The 21080-nt window shown below is 40.3% G+C and overlaps 1 protein-coding gene across 2 annotated transcripts in view; it reads left to right on the top strand.

Moving 5' to 3' along the window:
- Window positions 1-2163: 2163 nt before the first annotated feature.
- Window positions 2164-21080, top strand: part of cadpsa (Ca2+-dependent activator protein for secretion a) — a gene marked incomplete at both ends in the record, with an annotated part of 130172 nt that continues 111255 nt past the window's right edge. For both annotated transcript variants that reach the window (XM_083892288.1, XM_083892287.1), the window contains one exon: window positions 2164-2526. In XM_083892288.1, the coding sequence (XP_083748414.1) occupies window positions 2164-2526 (363 nt within the window). The remainder of the gene's footprint in view (window positions 2527-21080) is intronic.

The raw sequence follows: 21080 nt of genomic DNA, 5'->3' as shown, positions 1-21080 counted from the left end.
TGAAAGTGATAATAACAATTAAATGTGCAATTAGTCTTGAACAGTTCACAAACAAAATCAGCAGACTAATTAAAAAACCCTACACACACACACACACACACACGCACGCACGCACACACACACGCAAACACACACACACACACACACACACACACACACACACACACACACACACACACACACACACACACACACACACACACACACACACACACACACACACACACACACACACACACACACACACACACACACACACACACGCTGTCTATGCTAGATACAATGGGCAGCACATCAATCCTGAACCATAACCCACAGCCACAACCTATATATGTATATAGCTCAACTGTGCCACCTGTAGGTTGAGAGAAGGGATTAGGATGATGGAACTGAAGTGTTGATGACGAGTTGAGTCTGCGCCACAAGTTGGATTAGTTCTAATAATGGATTGCATGCTTTTATAAAAACAATTATTAATATTATGATTATGAGTGTTGTTATTATTATAAGTTCGAACATACAATGCATAAAAAGGCAAAAGACAAATACAACAAAAGGGGAAAAGGACCATATTTCCTGTTCGCCACACTCATGTTATTATTGCTGTGTGACGTGTAACCATGGCTTGCTTTTTAAGACTTAATGTGATTTTAAACTGCTTGCTCACACGAATATCTAAGAAAGGTTTGAGTATAATGTTAAATACTGTCTTGAGTTTACCACGTCCAGCAGTAGCAGATCAGCCACAACATTAAAACTACCTACCACTGTACAGGTCCAGGGTGTAAGGCTTAGTGCCATCTACTGGTGACACTGCAAATTGCATCAGAGGACTCAAAACTACCTTTCTCAAGTGCATCAACTAACAGTGCAGTGGCCCTCACATAACAAAAGCGATGTCATTCTACTTCAGAACCATAAAATCAATGGTCTCAATCCTAGTTTTGAGATAACCCTAGGGAGAAGCCCAAAGAAGAAGAAGAGGGAGAAGAAGACCAGTTTGAGAGCTACTACTACTACTACTACTACTACTACTACTACTACTGGTTGCAGACAACATCTGTGAATTTCCATTTACAAAGCACACGACACTGGTTAAATTGTGATTCTGCAAAATTGGAATTCAGATTCTTATGAGTGATGTCAAGACTTGACAACGCTTGGTCCAGTGTGTCAGACCTGTGTTTGACATTTACTGGCGAGACTGTAGATGGCAACAAATAGAGGATTCCTCCAATCACTACTTCCTTTCCCAAGTGTGTCAGGGAGTTTCAGTGGCCAATATCGTTTTTCTTTGTTCGCAAAGTAAGGTACTGCTTCAAAAAGCTCTGGCTGGTTTGTGCGCTTGGACTGCTCTGGTCCAAACTGCTGAAGCTTTTAAGTGCTTACAAAAGGCTTATTCCAAGGCTGCAAACAACATTTTATTTCATTTCAAAGCAGAAACGCTTGGTGTTACACATCTCACCTTTGATGTTGTGCTTGGTGTGTGTGAAGATTCATTCAAGCTTTTATAGTGAAACAAAAAAACAACCCTTAGCTTCCGGTTTGCAGCTGTATGAATCTGACCTCTTCTGACTCAGCTGGATCATCAGGTGGTCGCTCATTTATTGTTTTCACCGACTAATCGAAGTGATCCCCGGGGATCAGGTTTCAGCACCGCGGTCAGTTCCAGCCCTGCCTCCCTCTTCCTCTTGCAGGCAGCGCAGCATCAACACATCATCTGTTCTCTCTCTCCCTGTGTCTGCCAGTCTCTCTCGCTCTCTCTCTCCCTGCGACCCCTCCCCCTTTCTCTTTGCTCCCATGTTAAATCCCTCCTATGTGTCCCTGACTGAGTTGAAAGGTCTAGAAACCAGCGCAGCCAACTCGACAGCAACACTTCAATTTTCCTTGCGGACACTGATTCGCCTCTTGGCAGTTTGATTACTATTTTTTTAATCCTGAGAAGCAACAGTGTGAGCCGCTTCTCATCATCACTCAGGTTGTTGCGTCTCCTCAGCGGCTTCACTTGGATCCCTCCCTCTGTGCTTTTTTTCCCCCCGTGAAGCTGATCAGCATCTCTCCTTTTTCCCTCCTCTCTCTAGTTTTTTTTTTTACAGTTTTACTTTTTGCAGTAGGAAGCTTGTTGTACAGACAGTCAGTCTCCACTACAGCAGCCCCAGTAGCATGTTGGACCCGTCTTCCAGCGAGGAGGAAGGGGATGAGGTGCAGGAGGTTGAGCGCAAAGAGGTGGCGGCCCCGAAGAGCGCCGGAGGAGCCCGACTGTCACCGGGCCGCGCTGCCGACAGCCACGGCGGCGGAGGGCTTCAGCCGCGGGGCCGAGGGAGCGGCGGCGGCGGTGGCTGCTGCCGTCCCTCCAGCCCTAGCCCGTCCGTGGGCAGCGACAAGGAGAAGGAAGACCTGGAGAAGATGCAGAGGGAAGAGGAGGAGAGGAAAAAGAGACTCCAGCTGTATGTGTTTGTGATGCGCTGCATCGCTTATCCCTTCAACGCAAAGCAGCCGACTGATATGGCAAGAAGGCAGCAGAAGGTGAGACCTGCAAAGAAAAAAAAATTAAAGAAGAAAAAAAAAAAACCTTAAATCCAACTCCAGAGCTGTGATTTTTAAATACACGCTTTACTTCACCATGCTTCTGCAGGAGATATGGCACCAACTGTTGCTTCACCACGTCACTGAAAGCCTTTTGTTCGAATAACAATGCACAAATATACAAAAGTCAGTTTACACACAGGTAACTCTTGCTTTCTGACACACTATAAGCTGATTCACTGTTTTTTTTGTGAGTGAGTGAGTTTTTTTTGAGTGTGATGATGTGATGATGGAGAGGGTTTACTGTCTTCTGATGATGCTGCACACAGACAGACAGACAGACCTGGCAGTAACTTAACAAAAGACACCGTCTCTTTTAGAGTGATGCCATGGCAAACCTAAAAAGATTAGAGAGAGGTTTCGAGACGATTATAGAGAGCGAGAGAGAGAGAGTCTGTGTGTTCATTTTGTTCCCACCCACTGTAGGAGCTCTTATTGTATGCCAATTGCCTCTAGGCATATAGTATAAACATTTTTGTAGTTCCCTCCTCTTACTCTAGAATGAGAAGCGAGAGACACATCATGATTTCACAAAAATGACATTCTCTGTCTACAGTATACAGAGGTTTTTATTATTATTATTATTATTATTATTATTATTATTATTATTATTATTATTATCATTATGACATCTTTTTACAGTCCAGCAGCAGTGATGTGATCCTTATGTATCAGATTGGTTAAGTTGCCAATCAATGCTACTCAATCACAATGTTTTTGTTGTAGCATTGTTTCTCAACACTGGTCTGCAGCCTACTAGTGGTCTATAGAAGACCTGCAAGCAAGATGGTGTCAGCATACTTATACCGTGTTTCCACTACATGGCCCCACTTCCTCGCCTCTAGTACATTCTCAACGTGGGCGGAGTCATCAATGCAGGAGGCATGAAACTGCTGTGACTTTTTAAATGTATTTTTATATGCGACACACACAGACTAGTGACTTGTAAAGCAGTTGTTTTCAGTGCATTAAAAATATTAGTTCAGTACTTCCTGCATGACTGGAGCACAGACTCTGACACAGTCATTGAATACAGCGGCAGGGTTAGTGATGCGGAGACATCACACATCAGCTCAGCTTGCTTGGAACCCTGTCAGAGCAGGTACTAAAAAGAGTACCAGGTGCAAGTACTTGCTAGTGGTAAAGCAAAAATAACGTGCCATGCCGTATTGAGGAGAGGCGTGCCGCACAAACTGGATAAAAGGAACTTTAGCATGAAAGTGCTGTGTTCACATCAGGGAAAAGTTGACCATTAAATTGTTTAAGGTTTACGTCCACTGGGGCTTTTTTTGATGAGTGCAATCATCACGCATCCTAGCCTCACACACTGTGTGTGCCACTAGGCAGCGTCCAATAGATGACTGACACACATGTTAGGTTGAATACTTTCACTTGTCGACTACCGGAGTTCAAGCCATGCACACCAATAAGGTTGTTTGGACATCTTTCCCATTTGTGGTGATCTTTGGGTGGATCACAGTTCATAAATAGTGATTCATATGTCTTTATTTGCTGTAATGCATTTTTTGGTCCTGTTTTTTGTCTAAATAAGGCCACATGCGCATATTTCATACAACTGGATGATGGTGAAAAACAACAAAATTAGCTTTTAGTGGCTTTAAGGGAAAAGATTTACTTCCTTTATGTTGAACATAAGCAGGCACACAACCAGTAACCTGCTAAATAACATTTGCCATTGTAATAATGTGCATAAAGGCTGGGTAATTCAAAGCAGAACAAATTGCTATAGGGTATCAAACTACTTTTTCCGAAACTTGCCTCCCTCAGTCCCATCCTGTCTTTAGTCCTTAATCTCATTACAACCTAAAACGATCCTCCACTCCCAATTAAAGGAGGCATTGAATAATTACAGCCTCTGGTGGCCTCTATACACTTGTGCTACACTTGTCTGTACACTGTGTTTGCTGGGAGTTAGTGTCTCGTCTCACACACACGCACGCACACACGCACGCACGCACACACACACACACACACACTCGCAGTCCCATTCATTCTAAAATGCGTCTTGAAAGTCTAGCAATCCATCCATGCGTGTGTACCTGATCCCGAATTCTTTTTCACTCTCAATTTACAGTATTGTGTCCTTCCAGTTGAATGTGCGGTCAACATGTGTGGACTGACCAGTCACAAATTAAGGGCTGCTGTTTTGTTGGATTGGATTGCTAGGGCAAAAGTAGAACATAGTTGAACCCTAAACCCTAGACCCAAGAACCAACATCACTGTCTTACAGCCATCAACTGTGGATTAATCCTGACCTGGTGTATCAATAATGAAGGCAGTAATGAAGGCAGAGAAAATGTAAAAGTACTCTCCCACTCAAAACATGTTGTCAGATTACAACATCAATCCATGAGGAAGGTTTCCATGATGGAAAATGCTCAATATACGGTGCATCCCTACTTCATTACATAACAATTTATAGTTTGCAGTTGGAAGTGTCCAGTCACACATGTCTCTTTTACAATAGCAGCCCATGGACAAAAAGCTTTTTGGGCTCCAGGGAATTTGTTTGTTAGAGTAGCTCAGTTGGCTGCTGTAACAAATTGGCAGTGATGCTGACTCACCACATGGTATCCATGGCTTTATCGCAGGGACTGTTTGGAATCTTGACTTCACTGTGATTTTACCAGGCATCCTGCCAATACTTAAGGAACTCACTATGACTGGTTGCTGTTTGCCAACACACGGGCCACTTACAGCAGTATCATCCTCACATTAATGGTTGAATTATAGACTGTGTTAAATGACCATTAGAGGATATACATGTGACATTCTTGACATTTCTATTTCCTTTCTCACAGTTCTTTCTTTCTTTTTTAAGGCATTATATACAGTGGCCGATAGGGGCAAACGCACTGCAAACCCCAAAACACCAGCAAATAAGAAAACACCGGCAAATAACAAAACACCAACAAGTAACAAAAAGCCAGCAAATAACAAAACGCCAGCAAATAACAAAACGCCAGCAAATAACAAAACGCCAGCAAATAACAATACGCCAGCAAATAACAAAACGCCAGCAAATAACAAAACGCCAGCAAATAACAAAACGCCAGCAAATAACAAAACGCCAGCAAATAACAAAACGCCAGCAAATAACAATACGCCAGCAAATAACAAAACGCCAGCAAATAACAAAACGCCAGCAAATAAGAAAACGCCAGCAAATAAGAAAACGCCAGCAAATAAGAAAACGCCAGCAAATAACATAACACCAGCAAATAACAAAACGCCAGCAAATAACAAAACGCCAGCAAATAAGAAAACGCCAGCAAATAAGAAAACGCCAGCAAATAAGAAAACGCCAGCAAATAACAAAACGCCAGCAAATAACAAAACGCCAGCAAGTAAGAAAACCAACCTGTTGACTTGCAGTGTTGGGCCAAAACTTTTTTATAAAAATAAACTTAATTTAAACTTTTCCAGTACACATATACAAAATACCTCAAATTGAATATAAAATTGCATTTGTTACTTGCTGGCATTTTGTTATTTGCTGGTGTTTTGTTATTTGCTGGCGTTTTGTTATTTGCTGGCGTTTTGTTATTTGCTGGCGTTTTGTTATTTGCTGGTGTTTTGTTATCTGCTGGTGTTTTGTTACTTGCTGGCGTTTTGTTACTTGCTGGCTTTTTGTTACATGCTGGCGTTTTGTTATTTGCCAGCGTTTTGTTATTTGCCGGCGTTTTGTTATTTTTCGGTGTTTTCTTATTTGTCGGTGTTTACTTATTTGCTGGTGTTTTGGGGTTTGCAGTGCGTTTGCCCCTGTTGGCCACTGTAATTATTATATGCAACATTTCTACACTAAAATATCTTAGAACAACAAGACTAATGATAGTGAGACTAATGAGACTTTACAGAACTGACTGAATTTAATGAGCACCAGAAAAGGCAACATGTACAGCGTAGACACTCTCCTATGTGTGACACAACAATAGCTGCATGACTAGCTTCATGTTACACCCATGTCTAATGTAAAGTACACAGCAAATGTGCAACCACAGCTATAACTTCCAGGGCAAAGCCCTGCAACATCATCAGACTGAGGAAAGAAATATTTGGTGCTAGTTAGCCAATGTGTTGTCTTTTTATTCTGTGCATTTGTCAGACTACTCATTGCCATTTACAAGCAATCAAGCAAAGTTTATTTCTATAAAAATCTGTGATTCACAGCAAATAAAATACACACATAAAACACAATTAGAGGGAAAAGAGTGTACTCAATAAAACTAGATTTTTAAGACCACTGTAAATAGACATTAAATTCCCTGCACGTTCTGCCGCTGAGGATTTTATCCTGTTTTGTTTAGTGGCAGAAATTACATTCTGTACACTTAACGGTAAGAGATTTCTGAGTGACGCATTGGCTAAATCAGCCCAACACATTTGTAACTTATCAGATGCTGAAATCCAGAACCCAGACCAAAAATGATCAGAAAATGTGGCCTGGTTGTGTTGTATATGTCTAAATCATGTGGTGGCATGTTGCAGTTTATAAGTACATTGCAGCAGCAATAGAGCCCACTGCCCTTGCCTTCATTTGAATCCGCTTGTCTACTAGAGTATGTGGGTGAAGTGGTGACAGTGTGCATTGAGACCATGCAGGAGAATACAGCGGCATCCAACACCCAGGGGGGATATTGGGAAGTGATGTTTGGGGCAGTTGAGGCAGCAAGAGTGGATTTTGGTATGTGGATAATCAAGAGCAGGAGTTGACTCCCATGCAATCATACTTTGTTGAGTTTGGGGACTGGGACTGCGGTCAAAGGATTGGCAGGGATGTGATGATTTCTGCTGTTGCTATTTACATTTTCCTGCTTGTTTGCAAACTGTAGTTACCATGTAAGCCTGATTATTTGCCATTAAACTGCTGTCACCTTCATCTTGTGTTTATATTTGCACAGTGACATTGGCAGAGGAACAGAGCAGATACACGGACAAAGCGGTCTTTGAACACAGGGGCTAAATACACAAGGAGGAAGGAACAATTGGGCATGAATGTAACACATCAACTTGTGGAAGAAATCAGTCTTATAGTTGAATGGAAGCGACAGATATCAGTGAACACCAGTAAAGGTTAAGACAGTAGTATGCAAACTTTACAACCTACAATCCTTCTGCTCACTGAAATCACCACTGAGTGAAAGCACTGCACACGCTGTAACTATGGCGACTCCTATTCTGCTATTTAGTAATGTGACAAACAATAACTTCCCTCTCTTGCTGCAAAAATGAAACATCACTGTGTAGAACACAACAAAAGCACAATGTGCCCTGGACATGCTCAATATGCACATCAAGCACTGTACCACTTCTCTCTCTAGGGGATGCCTCACACCGAACAAGACATTTGTAGCTATGCCATAGCAGAATACTTCTAGTAAACTCCTGCCCCTCTGCAACCAAATTGGCAACGCCCCCGGCGGGAAGCTATTTATAGCCTACCAACAAAACCAGGCTCCTATCTAAATAAATACAGAATAAATCATACAGCAACTTTAAATTGTGTTAAATAAATAGTAATTGTATGGAATCATCAGTCACACACACACATTTTTCTACGCATGCACAAGGTTTCCCAACACCAACCCCTTTTTACAGCTTAATCCAGAGCCATAAACCTTTGAATCTCTGACCTCGCCTCTGTAGATCAAATTTGGCTCCTCCCACCACAGCACTTGAACAGCAATGTGTTGTACTCAGAGTTGCAGATGATTTAAGGAGTGAGTCCTCACTCTATAGTGTCTGCTCATAAATGAAGTTGGACGGTTATTAATAAAAATGCACTAAACTAAAATAGGTTTCGATTTCTGTTCAAATAAGTGCCATCATATTCCAGTGGGGGCAAACTACTGTTAGTTATGGGGATTTCACAAGAGGTGACTGTTGAGTGTAGGTGAAGAGGTTACATAGGACACTTATACCGGATAATTTCTGCCTTTCAAAAGAGGAAAACGTCATTCTAAGGACATTTCTCTCACTCTCCAAGATGCATGGATGGATAACGGTAACGGTTGTTTTTGCTTAACCAATCATCTGAGCAACACTTGAGCAAAGCAAGTATGGTGTGGTGTTCTCAGATGGTGCATTCATGGAGGCATTATTTGCTAATGCAGAACTGCTAGATGGCATTCAAATAATCTACTGGATAAGCAAGGAACCAACAAGTAGCATATTTCTGGAAAGTTGTCTGCTTTTGACTTTTATTGGTTACATTCGACAAGATGAAAGCCAACATTCCATATTTCTCCTGTCATGTACTATTAAAAGGGTCAGTTAAATGTGCTGCCAGTGTCACCTCAGGATTACATGATTAGAGTCTTATTAAATTGGAACTGTTTTTATTCATTTTCATCTCATCTAATAGGCTACTTTAAAAGAAATGTCTGATACATTTGGGGAGTCTACTTTTCAAATAGTGTTTGGCGTTTTTTCTGTATAACTGTTGGGATTTCATCTCTATGATAAATCAGAGGGGGTGAAAAAAAAAAGCAGACTTTGTTTGATTCCAAAACAAAAAAAGAGCTGGGCTCTCTCTAAACAGATACACAATGCTCCCAAACCGGGTGACAATAATCTAATTTACAAGATGTAAACAGGTATAAGCTGTCCAAGTTATCTTGCTGCTCCAGTCATTCAGACAATTACACTCACACATGTTGTCAGTACTTTCTTGCATCTACATTGTTTTTATATTTGGTAGAGGTATGTCATAGTACCACAATGTGACTTAGTATAATATATTATACACAACAAGTAAATACCCAGGTCAATCTGTTGAAACAGGAAGCGCAGTGCATCAGTTGTGCAGGGTATATTTTAAGGAAGCGATCACCCTCATGTTTACTCAATTTTTCACTCAAAGGGCACTGTTGAGAGCAGAACACCCCTACGGTGCTCACTCAGAGGTCTTGTTATTGCTATTTTCTGTTCATGTCATCATGTTATTTTTGTGTCATCATGCTACTCTGTATCCACTTTGTTGTCTCCATACGACTCTCACCCCTGGGTAAATGGATGATGGTTTTATGTACAGTGAGATCCTTCATCCTCACCACCCTCTTGTACAGAACAATAGTGCATTAAAACCATGTAAATACAGAGTTTTCCCCCTTGAAGTGGTGCAAAATTGTGGCTGAGAGAGTAAAATTTTTTTGGCGTAAACCCTGAAAACAGTTTCTCATCAGACTTCTGTTTTTGATTTTTTTAGGCGTGTCTAAAAATATGGCTCGATGATGCACTGGAGCCTAAATTAGCACAACTCTCCCACAAATGTTGTAACAATATAAAAACCTTGATAAATGAGCATTATCAACAGTTTATCTTTGCACTTAACTGCAACTTACTCCTGCACTACATGCTTTGGTTTGTTAGCTAACTGAGATGTTTTAAAGAGATGCATATTGTATATGAAATATTCAAATACTTTTCAATTTTAAATTTTAAAAGTTGTTTAATTGGTGCTTCCAAAAGTACAATGCAATCAAGTATCTATTATAATCAAACACGAACACCCTACTGTGCCAAAAACAATGCATTATTTTAAATGAATGTATAGTTATGATACAAGATATTTTGAAATCGTTTTAATTTTTTAAATGTTTAATTGTCCACCTGCAGCTATTTGCCAATGACAACTGGTAAGTTTTTGAATTTTTGTGTGCTTATTATTATGTAAGACAACCATTAAAGCTAAAAAAGCTAAACCACTTGGTTTAGGGTAATGGGGAAAATCGTTTCCTGGTTTTACACTTTACTGTTCTACTCAAACCATTTGTCATTGGCTTTGTCATCTTCATTCACTCTTCTTCACGGCCTGTTTCCAGTTTCGCTTTTTATCACTTTCCTCCTCACTTTCCTCCTCACTTTCCTCCTCACTTGACGTGTCACTTTCCTCATCACTTTCTTCATCACTTTCCTCATCACTGGTCAGGTCACTTTCCTCATCACTTGCCATGTCACTGTCCTTGTTACTTTGGTTCTCACTTTCCTCATCACGTAATAGGAATTCATAACAGTTTACACATAACATTTTCTTATTCTCCTGCTTATTGCTCTCTTGGTCATGCAAAAAGTCATGTAGTTGATCCTTTGTGGCGGTGTTTTGTCCGACACACAGTGGTGCTTCTTTGTTCTTTACCACCTTCATCCTCTGTGGTTGTGTCATGGATCCTTCAGGGAGTGGCTCGATCGCCCCTTCTCTGTCTTCAGCTTCCCAATAACTGCCCTCATTCAGGATACACTGAGTACCATCAGTGTACAAATGATTCTGAGCATGGTCTAATCTATTTTCAAAACAGTAACCGCTTTCACCCAGGGTGAACTCAGTTTCATTGGTGTCCAAAGCATTTCTTAAAAGCACATTTTGATGGTCAAGAACCTCATACGGCTGTATTGACTGGCCAAGTTGGTTTGTCTCTCTCTTCTCATGTTCACTTATTTCATCAGTTGCGTTCATCATTCGTTCGTCTTCGCGCACGTTTAAAGTTTGTGTTGTGAGCCTTTAGCTCAAGACTGCGATGATCAAAGCATCGCAGTCTTCAAAGGATTTAAAAACTTCACTTTGTGACGTCACAGAGAACCATGACAATGATCTCAATGTCACTATGAATAGACAGAACCTGAGAAATAAGAGAATGTTCATGTTTTATATTGAGTGACATGAGCAATGAATGATATACAGAACTACGAGATAAGAAATGTTACTAATCGGATTATTTGAGTCGGACAATTATGAACTGACAGAACATGATCCTACTGATTATTATTGATTCTGCAGCAGCTCTCACATGTAGAGGGGATATTGTCCTCGTCAGTAGTTTTAGGTCACGTAATAGTTACTTATCATGTTTAATTCTGTTTCTTATCAAGGGCTATTTCAACGTCCAGAGAACTTTGCCCCAAATCTACCTATAATCTAGATATAATCTATGTCGTGAGAGAAGATTTTATAATTTACGATAAAACACAAACCAAGCGCCTTTCAAGGTTCCCTCCCTAGACACCAAGGCACCAGGTATCTGGACTGGATACACTATCTCAAGGCTTACTAATTATATGTATCAGACCTGGAACTCTGTTCTGAGCTGTCTTCAATAAAATCTTTCAATTTAACTCATCTCTGACCCCAGAGGGTCCATCATTGGTCTTCTCATCTGATAATCGGAAATATCCGTAACATGTCTTAGATAAAAGATAAACATCTTTTACCTGTTGTTTAAATGCTTGAAGGTCTGGTGTCCTATAACTCTATGTCATGAAACACTCATTCAGCTTTCATTCTTCATGTATTGTCTAAAATGTTTGCACAAATTTGCTCTTGTCAAAGTGTATATTGTGAACTGAGTCACAATAGTTTTTCCAATCCTTATAAAATGGTTCCCCATCTGAATCTGTCTGATTGACTGACCTTCAAAGACTTGTTGTGAGGCAGGTGGCGTAGTGAAGATGCATGGAATATAGAGGTAGTGAAAGCGTATGAGCTCAAATACCTGGGGTCAGGTCAACCATCCAAAGCAATGGACAGTTCCCAAGAGAGGTGAAGAAGAGAGTGCAGGCAGGGTGGAGTAGGTGGAGACGAGTGTCGGGGTGAAAGTGAAAGGCATGTGGGTACTAAGGCCAGCTTGATTTATGGCAGTGATGCTGTCTAAAAGACAGGAGGCAGAGCTGGAGGTGGCAGAGCTGAAGATGGTTAAGTTTTTTTGGGGAGTGACCAGGACGGACACGGTTACTAAGTTATATGGCACTTTAATCTCAAGTTCACCCATGCAGCAGGTTTTATTTCCTGAAAGTCCTTAGAGTGTTCTCTGTAGCCTCATTTTGTTGTAATTATTGCTGTTATTAAGATGATGCATGTTTCACTTTGCTTCTGGCGTTTATTCATTTTTATACTTTTGTGGAACTGGTTATTACATGAACTCTGAACAAACAATACATGTCAGATTCGGTTTCAGCACACTTCACCTGTTAAGAAACAACACTCTGGATTCTCTTCACCCTACCAATTATACCAGACCGAGGAACAGGCTATTCCTAAATCATTACCACTGGGCCATAAATACACATTTACACACTGCACAAATAAAATATAAAAAAAGTCTGCAGATTTCTGACTTCACACATCTCACTAAATTTTTTTTTTTGGCTCTGGAGGCTAATTACGCCTGGGTCCTAATCAGGCCCTGGGGAATTAGTGTGTCCAGGTGAGATTCTCCATCTGCTTGGTTATTTCTGAATCACAATAGGGCCCTGATGAATTCACTTCTCTTTCCCATCATGCTCTGCCGCTAAACATATCTTCTTCATACTTCTCTCTGTTTTATTTCATCAGTCATCCATGGCCTAAAAAATTAACTTTTCCTAAGTCTGTTTTCTTTTTTGGGAATATTTCCCTTCTCCAGTCTTCATGTCAAACACCAGTATTGCCCCGGTGGCTGATCTGTGACAGAGGAACACTTATACTCTACAGAATGTATGTGATCACCATCAAGCTCACATGGGTCTCGTCTCCAGCTATAAAGCAGACATCTTGACCTCATGTGAGCCAGCTCACAGCCTTAAATTCTCAGGTGAGCCCTTTTATCTGCTCCAAGGAAGAGACTTAACTCTCAAGGTGACCATGCTTTTGCCATCAGGACCCCTCATCTTTAGAAGGAGCTACTTGAGAAGATAAGGCTTTCAGGTTCAGCGAATTCTCTTAAACCACTTCCTAAAAATGATTTTTACAGACTTAGTTTTATGTGCAGTTGTCTGCTTGTCATATTATTTTATTCATACTTGTGTTTATGTGATGTTGCCTTCTTTGATTTCTCTTTTGCTTTTAGTATATTGACATTTGGTGTTTTGTTAAAGCTTCTGCCTTCATGTTACCTTGGTTTCTGTCCCTGAGTATCCCGCGTTTGTTTTGTATTTCAAAGCACTTTGTACCTTTTCTATTTTTTATTCTTGTATAAATCATTTTAGGTGGTTGTTCAGAAAAAGCTCTTTATGCTTGTCATAAAAAAGCTATTTATGAATGCTGTCCATTTACTGCATATTTGAGAACAGTAGCACTAAGCTGTTCAAATCTGCAGAGGGAGCTATGGATGTGAAATCTGATTAATGTCCTCAAGTGAGCAAAGTTTTCTGTTTCCAGACTGCAATAATTAAAAATAAATTGTGTTTGTTTGTTCTAATTCTAGTTATACAGAATATATACTGACCTCATCATTGCAGGCTACATTAGCTAGTACTGTTGGGTCTAATTCGGTGTTTGTTGTTAATTTTAACATTGCTACACCACATTAGCTGCAGCCACAGGCATCAGGCTCACCCAATAATAGTTTGGTCACTAATCTGTGTTTCAAAGTCCACGATACATTTTTTAATTTGAATCAGGAGATGGTAGAACTGTTGACTCTTGCCACCAACTGGCCTGATATGCTTGTTTGGGCATTTGTATTTATTTTATGTTCTTGTGTGGACAGAGGGGGGAATATCAGTTTGTGTGGACAAGACATACACTTGGCTCATGTCATTTCTGCTAGCAATCAATCAAAAGGTAGAAAACATAGCTTTTCTTCTATGCTCTCAATAGAGCATAGACAACGGATAAGCCACAAAAGCACATGTGAAACAATACAGATGTTCTTCAACTCAAGCTGTAACTATAGACTTTTCCCCAAAACTAACACGTTCTCATTGTTGTCACCGTCAGTGAGCCTGGTAACACAGAAGCAGGCGGGTTAAAGAAAGGAAAACCTTTTGAAATTATGCCAACCGAAAGGTTATCCATGTGTGCACATGTGTGTGTTGAAGAAACAGTTTAAAAATGTCTGCATAATTCATGAGGACAGCATGTAGGCTGCTAATAATGATGAAAGCCTTGTCAGATGGCCTGCTGTGTTCATAAACAAACGCACACCCACACACACACACAGACACACGCAGCACACATGAACATACAACACATGCTTCGATGCACGGGGGTCCATCCCCTCACAGAAAGCAATGAGTTTGGTGTAATTAGACTGGGAGTGAGTCATCATACAAATCCAATCCATTCAAACTCAAACATAGTATGATACACATCATCATTGTCTCTGCAGGACCACAGGGCATGTGGCATGAAGAGAGGTCATAAATAATGAGTGAAATATTACACTTCAAGGTCATTACATTCTGCTTAAATAGAATCACTTCTGGGCCTATTCTATTCTGAGTAGACTATGTATTGTACAGTAGTTTCATCTAAAAAATATATCTTCCCACACACCAACACTTCATCCTCAATCATGCACATTTGTTTTGTAAAGAACATGTTCCCAATTTGTATTGGGTTATGAGGACATTCTAGTCTGTTTTTATGGAAAGGATGTTGATGCTAGGGAGACAAAAGCTTGATCTTTCCCTGAACTGAACTGTTACTCACTCTAAACTAAGGCACAGTCTCCAGAAAAAGAGTTGATGCTACTACATACATTGCTACATTTCACCCATAGGTCATTGTTTACATTTAAACGAGTGATATCTAATAGTGAGGCTAAATATTAAGACCAGCATGTTGTTACTTTTTGTTTTGCTTATAAGGTTGCTTATAAGTTCCAGACCAACCATAAAAAACACTCTGGTTGATTTGGAGGCTCAAGCCATGGAAGGGTCTGCATCCTACAGCCGACATGATATATAGAGGACACATCCGTCTTCCATATACTGTGTCAGTTGTAATTGACTGGAAGTCACTGTGTTGTTAAATGAGAAGGACTGCCCTATAAGTGAAAATGCATCACCAGCTGATCCCACCTTCTTTTAGTGTGCGTTTTGTGTTCTTGGGTTTTCTCCGGTTTCCTCCCATAGTTCAAAAACATGCAGATTTGGGGATTAGAAATTGTACTCTAAATTGAGTCCAATTAGTGTGATAGTGGATGGTTGTTTGTCTCTATGCGGCCGTTTGATGGACTGGCTACCTGTCCATGGTGTACCCTGCCTTTTGCTCTTTGTCAGCTGGGATTGGCACCAGCTCCCCCCGTGACCCTCATGTGGAAGATAAAGCGGTAGAAGATGGATGGAAAAAAAAAACCCTGCCTACTATATATATATTTTTGTCCACAACTGCATTTCAGCCTGTCATGGGTTGTCACTGATGGTTGATATTTATAGATATGACAACAGCAGTGCTTAACAGGAAGCCTCTCAAATGGGTCCATACATCCATGTACAACAGAAGAAGTGTTGCTATAATGTGACAAAAATAGAAAACAAAGTGGGCACTCTTGATGTAGCCTCACTTATGTGTCATTTCCTCCAGATGACACATTAGAGCAGTTCTTCATTGGAGTAGTTCTTCATTAGAGTAGTTCAAGGCAAAACTGAAATTTCGCCTGAAATAGTGACTCAGTAAATACTGTTTAAACTGTTAAAGGTACAATATGTAGTATTTATGGGTTTATATAACCCAAAATCCTCTTTTTATACATATTATGTGCTCCTGCATTGTCTAGTCGCTGTATAATAGTTTTTGTTTCATTTTCGTAGTGTTTCAAAAAAGTCATGTAAAATAACATGACCGCGGACCGCGGTTGCATAGCCACTGTTAGCAGCGAGACGCCATGTTTCTACCGGAGCCTGTGAGGACAAACGCGAGAGAACAAAACAAGCGTCTCTTTACTTGTAGCGGAAGTCCCGCCTCCTCTCTCTCCACTTCGTCTGCTACGGCCACGGTAGCTCGCCCTCTCCCTCGCCTCACGAACCTCATCTGCTGACACGGAGAAAGACGACGAGGACGACATTTGACCAGCTGCGGATACCGTAGCGCTCAGGGAAGGGAGGGGGTGAGCAGAGCAGCAGGTCTTTGTTGTAAATTTCAGCCTCTCCTCTAGATGGCACTATAAACTACTTATTTCCCCTTTAAACTGTACACACACCTCATCTCAAATGAAAGCTACAGCAGCTGCTCTGCAATTCCTTTACATTTTTGTTTTTAATACAAACACTTACTGATTGATTACAATGATGTGTACGCTGGATTCTTGTTGGGTTAACGCTTGACCATGGGCAGGTCTTACGCTCAGTGCTGGAGGAAGCAGAGTCAGAGGTGAGCAGAACATTTTAACTATGTTGCAATAGTTGCTATTGTTGCTAAAGTAATGGTGATTTCCATTTCACTTGATGCCTCCACATGTGAGTTCAGCTGTGTTCAACTGTGATGCATCAGTAGGTATTTTATCGCAGCAGTGGTCAGCAGACCTAGACTGGAAGTTCCTATTAACGCTGTTGTTTAGTGTGTATCTGCGTCATTACCTTGTTTACGAAGCCCTGAAGTTTCGAAAACAAATAAATAGTTCAGCCACTGCTGAGAACGCTGTGTTGTATTGTAATCTCTGGCTCTGCGTTTACAGCAACTAGGAGGTTTTTGACCATAAAACGAGTTAATGTATGTAAGTAGACCTCCATAACTAACATATATGTGCAACAGGACCACTCTATGGGAGCTTTAAATGGAAATTTTGATTTTCTGTTATTTTCACTTTGTTATTTTTTTTTAATCAATCCATGAACCACTGCAGTTCATAAATATCCATGTAAACCTAATCTACATTCTAGTTTCACCTCAGAAAATTAGAAATTTAGAAAATCTAGAAAGATTTGTGATCTACGAAATCAAAGATGTCAACAGGAGAGAAAGTAGCTGTCCACATTCACAGTTTATTGGCCCTGTCAAAAAAAAAATAAAAAATAAAAATAAAGTTCACGTTGACACATAATCAGCTCTGACTGTGCTGTGGACACAATGCCAGCATCTACAACCAGTATGAGACAGTCAAGCACACTGAGTGGAAACATGGGTGCCAGTAGGGACACCAAGGAAAACAGATTTTAACAAATGGCTCACCCCAACAATCCATGCCATCTTAACTATTTGCCATTTTATTTCACTGTTACGCAGTCTTTTCTAACAGGAAACTGAAGTTTGTGTTGCTCTCTCCCAGCATCAAAGTCTACATCTCAGCACACAGAAGGTGTTGATCCACTGCTGCCTCCATCAGTTCAAACGTGTTATTTCGTGAATTGGGTGTTTGACATTCTTTGTTCAGATTTACTTTAGTGACACAAACAAGGCAGTATAGGTGACCAGGAGCTACCTTGTCCCAGATGGCTTAAAAGGCTCATTTTCTCTGTGAAGATCTTCAAACCAGTCTCCATCACATTCTCAGTTTATAGGTCTGTTTCCAAAATACCAAATATATTTTAGGTTAACCAACAAAAGGACACCAAATGTCTCTGGCTAACCAGGGTACAAGCGATGTAAATCTTTGCACCATAAAGATGGTCAGGATTCCACAGCACAGAAGACTAACTGACACATGCTCACACTGTCTGTGTCCGCTTACTGATGAGTCCTTGGACTAATCCCTGATGCCATAGTGCTAGATTACTCTAAATCTGTTGTGACAGAAAGCTCTATATATACATTAACAACTCAAAATGCTTAACATAAAATGTACATTTAATGTGACCGATTGTAAGAAGTAGATTATTTTCTGATGGTGAGGACCGTCCGCTGGCTGGAGAGGAGAAGCTGGCCACAGTTCAACTTTTGACAGGATGGCAGCCAGCAGCTGATCTGGTGCCAGGAATGAGTGGGTGGTGTGTTTCAAAGCTGTCTGAAAGTAGTTTCCATACATTCTCAAAAAGAAGCATTTAAAAATGAACATTAGTCACAGATTAGTAGTTTTTCTTTATTTTGGATTTACATGAGGAAGAAGACTGTGGTAGTGGTGTGTGGACCAATTGTCAAGCTCCTATGTTTGTGAGAACAATTTGGGTTAGGAATTTAGTTGTGATGGTTAAGGTTAGCATAAGGGACTAAGGAATGAATTGTCTATTACATTATCTCCACACAAAGAATTCAAAACCAGCATGTGTGTGTATGAAATCCTTGTGTGTGAATATGTAAATGGGAGCCCTCACACTAATGAGAATTTTCTCAATATGATAATCTGGGATTATGGGTTTCTTTAGTGTTATATCATCATATTTAGGGAGGTAAAGGAGGAAAAAGGGTTAATGTCAACACCAATATTCGTAAGAGCATGAGTGTGTATGTTTATGTTTTACAGGAATCTCCCTGTATGGATCATGTGCACGTCTGTTCACCTGGATTGTTTTTGGGAAACTTTGTCAATCACACAAACCTGCAGTGTTTGATTTCAGAGGAAATCAAATGAAATACTGCAAACTTGGATGTGTACTCAGCGACACACAAACACACAACCAGTGACCTTCTTTCTGTGAGGCACAGTGCTAACCACTACTCCACCTGTATTATTTTATACATCTTATATATGATTCGGAAAGAATAATCAATTTAAAAATAAATAAATAAATGTCCTCACGCACACTCTGGGTTTTTACCATTCTCTACTATACTGTACCAAACCAAACCAAACTGTCATAATACTTACTTAAGAAATGCCCTTGTCGTGAAACAAGAAGTCAAAGGACAAAGGAAATTAAGTTTATTAAATGGGTTTTATTTAACCCCCCAAAAATAATTCACAATACAAACAAATACAATCAAGATATTAGATGTATTAATTAAGGAATCTGACGCAAACCAAACATACTCAAACAGTCAAAAAACAAAAACAAACAACCCCCCCACTATCCTCCACCCCCCACCCCCATTTTAATGCAGCTTTTGGTTTGGTCCATGTACTGCACCTCTGTATTTAACCAGGCTCCACCCGCAGCCACGCCCCATAGCCAAACCAGGAAGGAGACCTGTACTGCAGCACATGGTAAAAAAACCCAAAGAGAAATCAATTAATGTAACAAACAAAGATAAAATGGTGTAAAGCGAATGTGTTTGCTTCATTTACAATACAGCATAGTGGCAGCTGTGATAGCATTTATTAACTTAATAACGAAACATGTGATAATGATGTGAGGGTGTGAAACCACTCCATGCTAGCTGATTAAACTTTATGCTAGGAATTCTAACACTAACCTCATGTATGTTTAATTAGCAGTTTATTGTAAAATATTGTATATCGGATCTTCTAGAGCCGAAATTAAGAGACGCAGGATGTAGACTTCATTTTGATTATCAGACTGGAGTGACGTGAAGTTACTCACTACTCACTTTTTTTGTTTAAAAGTGCATAAATTATACTCCAGATATGCCTGTCATTCACATTACCCTGGCAATTTAGAGCCCTGGAAACTGAGAATAACAACACATAAATGTAGTAGTGGTTGAGGAGGTTGGTGTACTTGGACTGGAATGTGTGTTTTTTGTATTTCAGTGTGATGTTGAGGAATAGCTTAACTTTGGTACCAGTCCAATACCTTCGAGAACAAGCAGTGAGGTGTTTGTCTGTCTGTCTTTCTTTTGATTGGCATTACAGGTTTGGTTGGAACCGGTTGACGCGGCATGCTTTTGGCAGCAATGTGTTGTGATGTTTTTGAGAACTTGGCAAGCGAGGAGTGGATAGGATTATTTTTAAAAAACGGAGGAGGAAGACCTCAACTTTCAAAAATACCTGGCTACATGTCGTCTTCACCTTTCAGAACTGATTTTATCAGGGCTGTGTAGATGCAACACGAAATCATACCACAGTCATTGTAATCCACAAGGCAGCTTGGAAAAGTCAGACAATGGAGTGGAGTGTGCACATGTGTGTGGTTTCAGAGTACAGTTGCGTTCACATGGAAGTCAGATGTGAGACACTTGGAGTTAGGAATGTGAACTGTCAAAACTAATCTGTATTAAATTGGAAATAAATAATGTGCTTGGTAATACCACATTGTTTATTGAACATAGCCTTAATCACAGAGCTAAAAAAAAAGAGACCTCCCAGCACTTCACACATCTCTAAAACATTTAATTAAACCACAATACCCTGTATTTACTGTCCGCTGTGTAGCTGTGTTATTTTTATGCCTCTGCGCTGGCTACTGCTGTGGCTGGAGACATAATGTTTTCAGAAGTGCTGTGATTATTTTGTCAAATTAACAGGTAGCTTGAATAGAGTTGAATCGATGAGGGCAGCATTTGAAGTTATACAGTTTAAAATACGCTGTTTGATAAGCTACTTGATGTCAGATTGCAACATACATATTAAGGCATAGTGTCAAGTGGAGAAGTGAAAATGGTAGTGAAGTGTCTTAGATACACACATTAACACAACAAATATGTTTACGATGCACTATAAGTTTGTGTCCACATATATATTTTGTAACTAGATACACAATGCCCAATAATTATGTTTACGGAAGTTGTAGACTTTACCTGAAGCATTGCCTTCTGCATTTTCGGTTGACCATAGTGTATGCATAGGTTAGGCAGTTGTCCTTGGATGTGTTCCCTGAGGGGAGACTGAAGGTCAAATGGCTAAACAAGGGCATAAGTTGATGTATAGAGAGTTAGAGCTTCTTGGGAATCTGGCTGAAGCTCTCCTAAGTGAACTGCAGCGCTTGGAATTGACACTTGACT

The sequence above is a fragment of the Microchirus variegatus genome (genome assembly GCF_963457635.1).
Source record: "Microchirus variegatus genome assembly, chromosome: 7".
Lineage (NCBI taxonomy): Eukaryota > Metazoa > Chordata > Actinopteri > Pleuronectiformes > Soleidae > Microchirus > Microchirus variegatus.
The sequence above is the reverse complement of the archived record's forward strand: the minus strand, read 5'-3'. Positions and strand labels throughout refer to the sequence as shown.